At 42.8% G+C, this 13,252-nt stretch overlaps 1 protein-coding gene across 1 annotated transcript; it reads right to left on the minus strand.

Annotated features, from left to right (window-relative positions):
- Window positions 1-80: 80 nt before the first annotated feature.
- mri1 (methylthioribose-1-phosphate isomerase 1) lies at window positions 81-13,049 on the minus strand. The gene is made up of 6 exons (XM_067583466.1): window positions 12,449-13,049; window positions 11,265-11,488; window positions 7,536-7,705; window positions 7,257-7,433; window positions 6,940-7,164; window positions 81-5,036 (listed from the first exon to the last, which is right to left on the minus strand). The coding sequence occupies exons 1-6, from the start codon at window positions 12,578-12,580 to the stop codon at window positions 4,903-4,905; spliced, it is 1,062 nt and encodes a 353-aa protein (XP_067439567.1). The 5' UTR covers window positions 12,581-13,049; the 3' UTR covers window positions 81-4,902.
- Between the last annotated feature and the right edge of the window lie 203 nt (window positions 13,050-13,252).

The following is a 13,252-nucleotide window of genomic DNA, read 5'->3' on the forward strand; positions in this document are numbered from 1 at the left end:
GAAAGAATAATATAATAAATATAATATCATATAATATAACATAATATGTATGTTTGAGACAGACATAGCTAACACAACAATAATTTCACTGTGGTTTTATTATTTTTACTGTATTGATGTGAAAGAGAAATCTCTTATTTCATGACTGCACTTTACAGCATTATATTCATATACATATATATTTTAAAAAATCCAGTTTTGAACTATTTCCACATGTTACAAAATTAAACCCAGATCAAGTGATTATCAATAACAACAATAACATACTTGCACTTAAAGAGGCCATCTGAACAACACTCCTTCCATGGTAATTTCAGGCCATACTAATCATTGATAATACACACAAGCACCTGCTTTGATTAATCAAATCAATGTGGAAAATACGTGGCAAGCAGCGCTGAATTTTGGCACCTGATTATTAGGCATGTGTTGGGCTTCTCAAGGGGGAGGTTGGTGGAACATCTTTTTAAACACAGTACTATATTGCTGCTGCTTCGAAAGCATGGTGTAAAAACATAGCATGATGCAGACACAATTCAGTTACAACCCAACTTAACACACCAGCCTGAATCTAGGCTACTTTGGCAAACTAAAAAGCACCGCCACAAATTATTTGTCACTTTGGGTTCAAGATACAAACATTAGTGAGATGTGGAGAATTTTAGTCCAGATTTTTTTTTTCTGCAATCTCTCAATCTGCTGTGCTGCAGCCTGGCACGTGAAGCGCTTGTGTTCGTGCATTTCAGTGTTTGAGTCTGTGTCGGCAGACGGAGAGGTAGTGCGTATGGTTGAGGAGGCCTCCCCAGTGTGGTGTACTAATGGCCTAGTCACTAGGAATCACAATGTCATGAAATAAAACAACAAATCACAGCCAAACAGTTAATCATCATAATGTACAGACAAAACGAAAAAAAAAAAAATCTCGTACCTCTTAAAGATTTAGAAAGAAATAATATGCGGCAGCTCTGACGGCCACAAAGTTGCTACATATGTCTGGAACATTATCTAAATCTGCCCCCGAACACTTGGTGTCTTTAACTGTACAAAACAAAGAAAGGAAAAAACAAATACACAAGTGTCTTTAATGCTTGTGTGTGACCTAACAGCATCATTGTGAGTAGAGGTTTGATGCATGGACAGAGGAGGGATGAAGGGGGATGAGGAGGAAGATGAAAATGAAGAAATAAGTGAGCTTATATTACAGCATGTTAAAGATATGGACAATGACAATATAGATACTGCAATTATTATTATCAACATTAAGGTTTTTTTTTTTTTAGGGTTTAGGTTTTCTCTGGACCTCACGTTGGTCCTGTAGAGTAGAAAGGTGGGGTTGTGTATTTGTCACCTGTTGCGATGAATAAAGTGAACAGTCCACAAGGGTAGTGAGTGTGTCAGGTCAATAAAAGGGTCTTAAGAGGGTTTGCTGACATATTGTGTTCCCAGACTTCTGACATCTATCTCATCAAGCTCACTGACAAATTCAAGCTCAAAAGTCAAAGAACTAGATCAACCATCTGATCACCAGTAATGGACAACGAGCAACAATCATGATGTTTTTTACTAATTACTCAACTTTGGTTGAAGACACACTTGAACACATGGCATGATCAGAAACCTGGATAAGGCCCTATCTAGGTTTCTTAAACAAGGACATCTTCGTGAGCAACATATAACCAGGATACTAGTGTGTATGTAAACACACTCATTTACAAAAGTATGGGGAGACAGTGAGTTATAGCAGCATTTTCAGACTCAAAGAAAACCAAACGGCTGCCTCAGGAGTCTCGTTATTTTTCAATTAGAGTATCTCCAGATGTGTTAGAGCTTGATGAGACGAGGGGTCTGGCTACATAATATGTACAAGGGTGGAGGAAGGACTGAGGGGCTGCGGTCTCATCTGTTACCATGTATTAGTGCTGCACCTGTAAGGCAGTGGACAGTGCTGGCCCCCGAGTCTGGGCCTATGACATTCAGTACAGCGAGTAGATCATTGTATCTGGGACTTTTTCATGAAGCCTCTTCAAACAACAAACGCAATGCAGGACCTCAGTTTAACACCTTTCACACACAAACCTGGGTATGACATGGGACCCTGAAGATAGGTAACAGTCTTCTGGTTATGGGTAAATACAAGGTCGCTGTCAGGTTTGTGTATTATGAGGGTAGGGTTGCAATGAATGATCATTTTCAGTTAATTTATCAATTATTTTTTGGTTTACCAATTAATCATTTAGTCTATGAAATGTCAGAAAATAGTAAAAACATTCAGTGTCCCAGAGCTCAAGGAAATATCTTTAAATTTGCTTGTTTTGTCTGACATACAGTCCAAAAACCCAACGATATTCCGTTTACAATGATATAAAACTGAGAAAAGTAGCAAATACTTGTATTTGCGAAGCTGGAATCAGTGAATGTTTTGCATTTTTGCTTGATGATTATCATCTGAACTGCTGCTGATTATTTTTCCGTCAATTTGTCAACTGTTTCAGCACTAGATGAATCTGATAATTGCAACAACTTCTGTTCTACAATCCTGTCCTGCCACCTTCAGGATCAAGAAGAGACATTTCTGCCAATAACTATGGAGAAAAAACCTTTTGTGTAGTCCTTAATGTCTACTCATACAGGTACAGGTACTTCTAATGGAAGTCTGGAGTAAAACAGCATTTCAGTTATGAGGAGAGATTAATCCAAACAGTCGAAACACATTCTGAATGGAGCACAAAGGCAAGAAGTGAGCGAATGTCTGGAGTGTGGCCTGATCACAGCCCTAACAAAAGCAACTTCATCCGAGTTGAATATTACATTCTGATTGTTGGTGGCGTTGCGCCATGTGTCCCTTTCAGGTGTAGTCGCACAGCTTTCTGCAGAAAACACCCCACCATTATTAAAGGAATAGTTCACCCAAGAATGAAGAGCAAGTCATCTACTACTCAACCCCCATAATCCAACTTAACTTTAAAGTTTTTTTAGACAAACAGTGTGATATTTCTCTTAGACTTCTGAGTAAGTGAAGTTAAAACCATCTTTTTACAAATCTATAAAGTAACACTCTACACCTGCACGTCTTTTTGAATGCATTTAATGACTTTTTTGGCCACATGGGGGCAGCAAAACAAGCTTTAAAAACTAACATTTTATAACCTGAAAAATGTGTCTAGGCTGACATGTCAGTAAACGGTAGTAAACATTCGGTAGACACAGAGCAATAATAGAATCTATGTCATGTTTGTGTCCACTTGACAAGTCAAAATCCAATATTTACTCTCCTTTTCAGCTGTTTTGGTCTCCACTCATCCCTGAGGGAAAAATCTGGCTCCTTAACTACTTCATCAGCTAATCGCTTGGTCTGTCTGCTGTCTGGTGACGGGAAAGTCATGTTTTTTTTGCTGAAAACAGCTGCCTGCTGCTGCTGGAAGCCACACTGATGAGAGCGATGAGACTGAAACAAAACAGTAAAGCTGTGGGCTGAAGAACTAAAACAATTAGCTGAACACCCTTCACAACTGAGAGGAACTGCAGTGTTGGGTGATAATTCTCTTTGGATTTGTTACTATAAGAAACATCTTTCATATTTTTCTTGTATTGTTGTGACACTGATCTAGTTGAACACACTCTTCACTTAGATATGAAGTTATTATCTCGTTATTTAAAAATAATTTGGGATAAACCTGACTTAGATATTTTGTGGTTGTACAAAACAGAGAAGTCTCGACTCATGTTCAAGTGAGCAGATGACCAAACTTATTTTGGGATGAACTGTTCCTTTATTAGCTTTATCTACATTAGAGAAATAAAACAGCGTAACAGATATCATAACTCACAGCAAAAGCTGTTCTGGCGAAAATGACACCAATCTCAAAGAGTGTCCAGTGCAGTATAGTGAATATCAGTATGGTGTGAAATAAGTATGGCAATATATGTGTATGTGTGTGTATGTATGATAGAGTACAACTGGCGATAGCAAGATGCAAACAAGGAGTGAGGTATAAATACAGCCATGTACTGTTAGAGGCTTCAGCTGACTAACGAGGGCCCATCATGAAATTCCACTTGTTCAAAATTTTGCCGCGCTGGGTAAAAAGTGAATGAAATACGACTTTTCATTTCACTGAGCTACAAATTTGGATTATACCCCTACAAAAGTATCTACACAGAAAAAACTGTTAAATGTTAATATAACATTTTTGATGTCAGCTCGTAATTTCAAATAACCACATATTTGGTTAAAATAACTACTTTTTACTAGCAGGGGTTAGTTTTCTACATATGTACACACTACCAGCAGGGACATGTATATTTACAAGTGGGTAGCAGCATTTTAGAAACCCTAGCTGATCAAAATCACAACTTTGAAAACCTTTGAAATCGAAATATCAGTCATGTCACTGCTGTGGTAGAGTTTTTGCATGTTTTTTTGTCTGCAGTTGAAGAAGCCCTGGAAATTTACCTCAGTTATGACTCATAACATTTGTTTGCCAAATATAATTTAAGGATTGGAGTCCAGCTGAGCGCTATTCATTGTTGCAGAAGCCATTTAGAAAGAGAGAGAGAGGCGGCAGGAGAGAATGAAGGACAAGATGTAAAACTCGGGGAAAAGGTGAGAATGGAGAGATTACGGAAAAAAAAGAGGTATAGAGAAGAAAGGGGAGACTGCAATGTGTCTGCTTGACTCCCTGCAATGTGTGTGTGTGTGTGTGTGTGACTTATTTTTCTTCTGTGCGCACCACTGACATGAAACAGTGACTGTGCGTTTACCAAAATTAAATCAAACCACAACCATGAATGTGTGTGTGTGTGTGTGTGTGTGTGTGTGTGTGTGTTCTGTGATGGAATGAGAGTGTCTTTGAGTGTGTGACGTTAAGGTGCAGTGGCGCACACGGACCAGCTGGAGGGGCTCTAGAGGGCAGTGAGGCGGCCGGTGAGCGCCGCCTGGAGCTCAGAGGGGAGGAAGACTCCCAGCTCTGTGATGATGCCTCCTGTGATGAGCTGGTGAGGGGTCACATCAAACGCTGGGTTCCACACCTCGATACCTGCAGTTGACAGAAGAAAACCAGTGAGACGCTTGATTGTTTGAAGATTTTTTTTTTTTGCTTACGGTCAACTTAGTCCCGTGATGCCCAACCTTTTTGACTTGAGTCCCCTTAAAACAAAGTCTACTTGGAAGCACTTGCCATAGTTTTAATACAGTATGTATGAACCTTGAATGACTTTCTCTTCATTTTTTAAAGGCTCAGTAATTTTCTATAAAGAAAGCAGGACGCTGTGTGTGTGTGTGTGGGACATGTCACTGAGTACAACAGTGTGGCTTGTTTATGTGTTTTTAAGTCGTTTTTGGACAGTAATGGACGTCTTTGGCACAGAGGAATGAAGTATATCAGTTCAGGGAAAGTTCTGGCTAGCTACCTCTCTCGGTGCTCTCAACCGCATTGCAGCATCTTCCTCAGTGGTAAAAGCTAGTAAGTGGACCTTGAGATACGATTTGTCAAACTACTGTTTCTGCAGTCAAGACTGAACTTTCATGATCAAGCTACAACAGGCTTTGACTGCACAAGCAGTATTTGTTAATATATAATCAGTCCCATTGTTGAGTTTGGCTTTTTAAAATGGGATTTGTTAACAGTAAGAAAACTATAGAATAATAGCAGCTTTATCTTTACAATACTGTTAACATGACTGATGAGGCGAGAGCGCGAGAGGAAAGTTAAAGAGAGACATAATGTAACAGCACACCTCCTCCTCTCCAGGGGCCGCTGTGCTCATTAAATGAATGTATATTTTAATTACTGTGATGTCACCGGGTGCCTCTCTGCTCTGGTAACGTAATTAGAGATCAAACGACTCAATGCAGTTCACACAAACTCAACTAAAAACACGCGGAAACTTTTTCAGTGTTCACCGACTCAGATGTGCCGGTCTGTAAGGGCTCGTGACTGTCACGCTGTGAAACCTGCAGAGAGCTTGAAGACTTGTGCGCACATTCTGTAAACCTGCAGGCTAGTTTCATGGGGGATTTTCCCACAATTCGTCGCATTTTAAGATTAGAGACAACGGCAGGAGACGACATGATGGTCGAGAGGTTTAAGTCGCTGATCATGAACTGCAACATCCCTGGTTTGAATCTGGCCTGCGACCTTTGTTGCATGTCATTCCCCATTAGGGCTGCGGACTAACGAAGATTATTGATTAGTCTGACAATTATTTTCTCAAATTTTTAGGTCTATAAAATGTCAGTACATAGTGAAAAATGAAAAATACTACGATTTCCCAGAATCAAAGTCTTCAGATGTCTTGTTTTGTCCGACCAACAGTCCAAAATCAAAAGATATTCAGTTTCATATCATCACAAACAAAATCATGATGAAACAGCTATTCTTTGGCTTTTGCTTATAAAAAAAATTAATTGATTATGAAAACAGTTTCCGATTATTCTTCTTTTGATCGACTAACCATTGCAGCTCCACGTCTCTCTCTCTATCCTGATTTCTTGTTGTCACTCTACTCTCACAGTCTAATAAAAGCATAAAGGTGCTCCAAAAAAGCCTAAAAAAGAAAAATGATGGCAGGGGAAGTGAACAACAAATCAACACTGAAAGAGCTCTAAGGAACAAGTCTACATGCACTTTGTGAAATTGAAACCTCACACTTTACTTTGATTTCACAAATTGCTGCCCCGTTCCTCCACAAAGTGTTTGGAGCCTTTGCTCCTTCTTTCACTCTGGCGCTTATACTGCATGTGACGTCAGTTAAAGTCTGTGAGGGGTCAGTGCTTAGGGCTTAGGGCGGGAACTGGAACTGGGCCACGCTCATCCATCTCTCAAAGCCTGACATCTTCCCCTTCACTGACTGTCCTTGACTGAAGTCACAGATTTTTATACTTTCATTTTATACTAAAACACTCAAAAAAAACAAACAACAGTGTCTCGCACGTCTCACCTGGGGCGGCAATGGAGACTCCGTTTATACTGGTGAGTTCCTCGGGGGGGCGCACTTCGATGATGATGTCCCTGCCGCTCTCCAGGCTCAGGTCGCACGACGTGCTGGGCGCGGCCACATAGAAGGGAATCCCGTGGTGCTTGGCGGCGATGGCCAGCTGGTACGTGCCCACCTTGTTGGCTGTGTCACCGTTGGCAACCACCCTGTCTGCACCCACCACCACAGCTTCAAGGGAGGATGTGATGGAGAGAAGATGTTAAGAACCGGAGAGGAATGTTTGAATAAAATGAGGAAAGAGAAGAGGAGACAAAACGCACCTGTGATGTCCATTTCTCTCATGGTGAGGGCCGCCATGCTGTCTGTGATGAGCGTAGCGGGGATTCCCTCCGCTACCGCCTCGTACGCCGTAAGTCTGGATCCCTGGTTGTACGGCCTCGTCTCTGTGCAGTACACCCGCTTCAGCCTGCCCAGCCCGTGGAGGCTTCGCACCACACCTACACACAGACACACAAGGACTCATTATTACAGTTACAGTGCTATTAATAATTTAACAATCACCCTCTTTTCTCACCCACACCCACAGCTCCCAGTCATACCCAGCGCGGTCCCGTATCCAGCTGTGGCGAGCGAGCCGGTGTTGCAGTGTGTGAGGATGGTCACGGAGTCCCTCGGGACGCCAGACAAGATGTGCTGGGCGCCGTAGTTTCCGATCTTCCTGTTGTCATTGACGTCACGCTCCAGCATGTCTTCGATCCAGGCAATTACACTGTAGGAGGGGGGGCAACAAGAGGTGGGAATTGAGAAGAGGCTCCGTCTGCCACTGTGGACCTAATGTGTCCATCAAGTCTGCAGTTACAATATGCCGGCATGTTTCTGTTTGTCCTGACTCCCCTTCCTCTGATACTCCGTTACAGACTCTCTCTCTCTCTCCATTTGTCACTTCTATAATCTGTTTCTAAATGTTAGGTTTTTTTGCTCATCTCTCCTTCTGCTCTTCTACTGTTGTCCTCCTCTTTCTTACACTTACATCACTTCTATCAATCTGTTATTCCTGCTCCATTCCTACCTTGTAGTCACTCAGCGTTTTATCTGCTTCATAAAATACCCAATAGTTTTGGAGACTGGCTCACAGTTTAACGTGCACACTGAGTTTCAAGAACCAACTAGAAATACCGACTCATGGTTGTATGCCTCCACCAACCAGTCAAGTTGCAGTTTACATCAATGTCTGTCCAGACTCATAATATTTGTGAAGACTTGAAAGGAATTAAATAAAAAAGGTATTAAGTGTATTTTCCTTGTATTTGTTCACATGTTTGGCCAATAAAACTGATTCTGATAGAAGTCAAAGTTGTAGCCATGACAGTAGACGATGCTTCAGATATGGATGTTGAAGCTACAAATTCTACAACATAGATGCTTCAAACACATCTTCAACCCAATAGCACAGAAGATCTGTACAATCACCACAGTTTCAAGGTGGGAACCCAAGATTAGTATCACCAGTTCAGTATCCGACTAAATGTGAAATATGATCACAATCTCCCCTTCTGTTCCTGAGTTATGGTGTTGAATAAGGGCCAGAAAAGTGTTAATGCAGAACAGTATGAAGTCACAGTGAAGTTGACCTTTGACCCTTTGGATATAAAATGTCATCACTTCATCATTTTATCCTGTTAGATATTTGGGTGAAACTTTGTCATAACTAGTGTATGAATTATTGAGTTATGGCCAAAAACGTGTTTTGAGGTCACAGTGACCTTGACCTTTGACCATGAAAATCTAATCAGTTCATTCATTGAGTCCAAGTGGACGTTTCTGCCAAATTTGAAGAACTTCCTTCCAGGCATTCCTGAGATATCACATTCATGAGAATGGAACGTACATACAGACGGACAAACTGAAAACTTAATGCCTCCGACTGTCGTCAGCACGGAGGCATAAAAATCAACCGCGTGTCCCTGATAGGCCGATTCAGAGATGGGTAATTATCTCAAATACAAAACAGCCGTTAAGTTTGTTTATTAAGTTGAAGATGTTTCACGTCTTTTTGAAATATATGTTATTGGAATTTTCATCTTCTTTGTCAGTACAGTCACTTATAAATAGATGGACAGAAAAGGGGGAGACTGACCTGTCAAGGGCACTGACCTTGTGAGAATATGGGCTGAGGTGGAAATGGCACACTCATTCACTATTCCCTAGATCGAGCACTACATGTAACCTTAGTGCTCTTTAGGGGGAACAAATGATGGATGTTTCAGACACTCCATTGGGTGAGAAGCGAACAATGTACTATTGTACTATTGCTAATAGTTTTTGGATATTTATCAGCCTGGGTGGTTTGGATGGTTAACCACACAATTATGGGTATGGTTTCCATTTTTTAAACATTCTGACCTGATACAATACAATCGAAACGTTGTCATTATTCACTTTTGTGGCTTGGAGTGAGTGTGCAAGCGTTACCTTTTTTTCATTGATGGTGTTCTCTGATATCCTTGCTCTTACATGATGTGTGTATAACTACTCTCATTTAATTCAGTCATATAAACAAATCTTAAAATCTGATAAATGATAATATATGTAACATGAACACAATGTGAAAATGAATCACATTGTGGTGAGCTTATGGTTCTTAATCGAAACACACTAACTCTAAACAAACAAACAGAAGTCATGGCACAAAGCTGACGTAATTTAAACGCTATGATGTTCATTTGAAATTGTTGAGCAATTGATGTTGTACAGGATTAATATTCTTTTAAGTTAGATTAGTCAGGTAGTTAACGAAGACCAAAAAGAAGTGCGTCATCATTACTCTGCAACCCGAGCAGATCCAGCAGCTCCGCCAGGCGTCCCCATTCGCTGGGGGGGGGGCACTAACCTGTGGCAACATTACACCAGTCATCCACAATCACAATGTCTGTGTCTAATTTGGCAGCAGGCAGCAGAGTGAATGACCGGGAGCGGATTATACTGACGCTGTTTTCATCACCATTTGTGAAGGCCATTCAAACAGGGAAGCACAGATTCAGCCTTTTCCTTTCCGAATAATTCAATAACTCAGATACCTCAAATTGTGACATCTGCTGTTATCAATTCCTGCTCTGACACCAGTTTCCCCAAATTTAAACTCTTTTAACATTTCTGTGTGGAACTTATGTGAATCATTTTCATTTTCATGTCAGGTAACATGAGACCAGGGATTTCTGCAGCATTAGGAGTAAGGTGCCATCGTGAGTGAATGACTGTAACAAACCAGACTGACTTTTACAATGATATTGACAAAGAAACTTGATTTCACACGTTCTGCCTCTTTTCCCGTTTGTCTGTGTGCGGCTCTAAACTACAGTCCTGTTGAAGCGAATGAATCCTGCAAAAATAACACCACTCTGGGTGTTTCTTTTTCACACTGCCAATTAATCTGCAGTGACATGTACTGTATAGTATAACGGGCTTCCCATTTTTCACCTTATCTGTGATCTGATAACTTTCACAATTTTTTTTCAGGGAGACACCTGCAGCTGGTGTTGAATGAGGAAGGACTACAGCAAGCAGCCAAACTTGGTATCAAAAGTGCGTTTCAATTTACAGTTCAGGACTTTACCGATACGACTCATTACACATACAAACAATCAATATGCTCGTCGTTTGCAGATGGAGCATCCATCGGCCTTAAGGGCGCTGGAAAACCAACAGAGTTTCTGTTTACATTAAACATGTTACTCCAAAACCTACTGTGTGTATCCTGGAGGTCTAACAGATGTTTTTCAAATGCAAATGCATTTACGTCCTGAATATTTGCATGTCTGTTTCTTCTTTAAAGTTTTGAGTATGCATTGTTTACTCACTAACTGTCTTCTGTCATGCACGTGCAGCAGGGACCCACTTGTAAAAGTGTTGCTCCACACTGCTACTAGTGATCAAACACTCCACAGGGTGCCTTTAACTAAATTATTGGTGCAGTGCACACTAACAAGCAAATCAGAAGTGGAGGAAAATGTATCAGCATGTTGGAAAAAATGGAAAAAGATTTGTGCTCTGGACAGAATCTGGATTAACCCACTGGGAGGTTATGGGGGAAATGACAGTAGGACCCTAATGACATGTGTTTGTGGTAACTTAGTTAAACAGAAATATATTTAGAAATATGCACCGTGTTAATTTTGGCACAGCTAGGAAAGACATTTCCATGCACAGTGTCTCCAATTAACCAAATCACCACAAACCATAACTACAGGGCCTTTAGGGGCCCCGTACAGTTGCCTGGTTGGTAAACCAGCCTCAGCACTGAGGCTGTCACATCCCTCTAACCAGCGTACCTTTCTCTGAGCTGCTCCGAGTTCTTCTCCATGCTCTCGTTCTCAGCAAACTCCATCAGCTCGCGAGCGGCACGGCCCATGTTGACGGCGGTGGGCCTGGCTGAGGTCAGCTGACACAAAGACTCCCTGATGAAGGTCACAGGGTCATCACCGCCGGCTCCGGCTCGCAGCTCCACAGCCAGACTGAGGCAGCCGACGATAGCGATGGCCGGGGCTCCCCGCACCTGGAGGAGAAGGGAGGATAGGGGATAGTTATCATCACACTGTGGTCGTCCTCCTCTCTGGTTTCTATACCAGCTTCTAGCAGCTCGCTCTCCCCTTGGCTACTTAAGGATAATCAATCACTCTCTCTCCATTACTTAGTTTTAAGCAGGCTGGTGATCACTGAGCCAAAAGTTGTCATGACAGCTTTGACTGAAATGATATCATCTCTGTGTTGGAGTCATTTCTCTCTCTACCATTAGGCTCCATTATCATGACATCATCCTCTCTGCTTATGGCACATTCCTTCACTCTGGCGCGCGCGCACGCACACGCACACACACACACAAACACACACACACACAGAGGACCAAACGTGTAGCAGCTGTGAGTGTGTAACTGGGAAGACAAAAGAGTGAGTCTCTGTGCAGCCCTAATAAGTGAACATCTGGAAACATGAACTTAAAAAACTGCCTGAACACCTTTTTAAATCAGTCGGGGCTTCAGGTAGGAAGAGATAAATCAAGAGGAGGTGTCACTGCTGAGTGCAGCACAAGACCAAAACGCGAACAAAAACCCTGGCAAAGGTCATTAATAATTCATCAATAATCTCTCCCAAAGAAAGAGGAGGAGGGGGGGCAGATTTCATGGGTGGGTGACTGCGTGCAGATACCTAGTTAGTCGCGCTTGCACATGATAATGTGAAAACTATAAATTAAGGGTGTTTTTTGGGGGGAGGAGGGGTGGGTGCTGCAGGTGCATCCAAAACAAAAATACAGGCCGATAACGGGAGCACGGCGGCGGGCATATGGCATCACATGCGTGCAGCGGTGGGAGCACAAAAGAGCCGACACAAACACACATACACAACGGGAATAAACGCACATGCGGCGGGGCATGCAGGACGGCGTGGAAGTGGGTGAAAGCCCGGAGTGAGGAGGGGAGGGGGGGATGATGGAGGAACAGAGAGTCCTGCTCTTTACCTTCATGGACTTGATGGCCTCGTAAGCGTCCTGCACCGAGCGGATCTCGTCGTAAACGGTCTGGTGAGGCAGCAGCAGCTGGTTGAGGATCTGCAGAGACCCGGTCCGGTAGCGGATCGCTTCCAGCGTCATGACCGAAAAGCGGAGGTGGGATGGTGGGGGAAAAAATAACACGGATGGGCCGGTTGCGGGCGGGGTGCGCGCACACGCACTCACTCACTCAGTCACTCTCTCTCTCACTCTCTCTCTCTCTCTCTCTCTCTCACACACACACACACACACTTTCACACACTCATACACACACACTCTCTCTCTCTCTCTTCCTATCTGTCTCTTTCTGAGCGGAAACGCGTTGAAGTGACCGCGGCCTGGCTGTCGTCAGTCCCGAGAACCGTCGCAAAGACAGAGAAAAAAAAAAAAGCAGGAAAAGTGTAGCAGGAGGAGGAGAGAGGGAGAAGGAGGTGCGGGTGGGACGGACGGAGTAAAAAAGACAGGAGAAGGTCTGCCGTGTTGTACGGGAGGATAAAAGGGGGAGAGAGAGGAGTGAGAGGAGGGCTGGAAACCTTCATACACTGACAGGCAGGAACCACGTGTCCTCCAAGCAGGAAGCCCTCGCCTCTCTGACCACGCCCACCAAATGTCGCCGGATGTCAAGACTCCCTCCACTGTTTCTGCCTTTCTCTGCACCATCCCCCCCTCTCATCTTTCCCCCCTTTGTCAGGGGAAATTTCACATTCAAATACGTTATTAGCATAACACCAAAGCCCCAAGCTTCCCCCCAACAACTGCAAGCATTGTCTGCAA

Source organism: Thunnus thynnus, chromosome 3 (genome assembly GCF_963924715.1).
Source record: "Thunnus thynnus chromosome 3, fThuThy2.1, whole genome shotgun sequence".
Classification (NCBI taxonomy): domain Eukaryota; kingdom Metazoa; phylum Chordata; class Actinopteri; order Scombriformes; family Scombridae; genus Thunnus; species Thunnus thynnus.

Coding starts and splice junctions, on each gene's coding strand:
- mri1 (XM_067583466.1), bottom strand. CDS start 12,580: ATGACGCTGGAAGCGATCCGCTACCGGACCGGGTCTCTGCAGATCCTC. Junction 7,165..7,256: donor GAGAGAAATGGACATCACAG/GTGCGTTTTGTC, acceptor CCTCCCTTGAAG/CTGTGGTGGTGGGTGCAGAC. Junction 5,037..6,939: donor AGTCTCCATTGCCGCCCCAG/GTGAGACGTGCG, acceptor TGTCAACTGCAG/GTATCGAGGTGTGGAACCCA.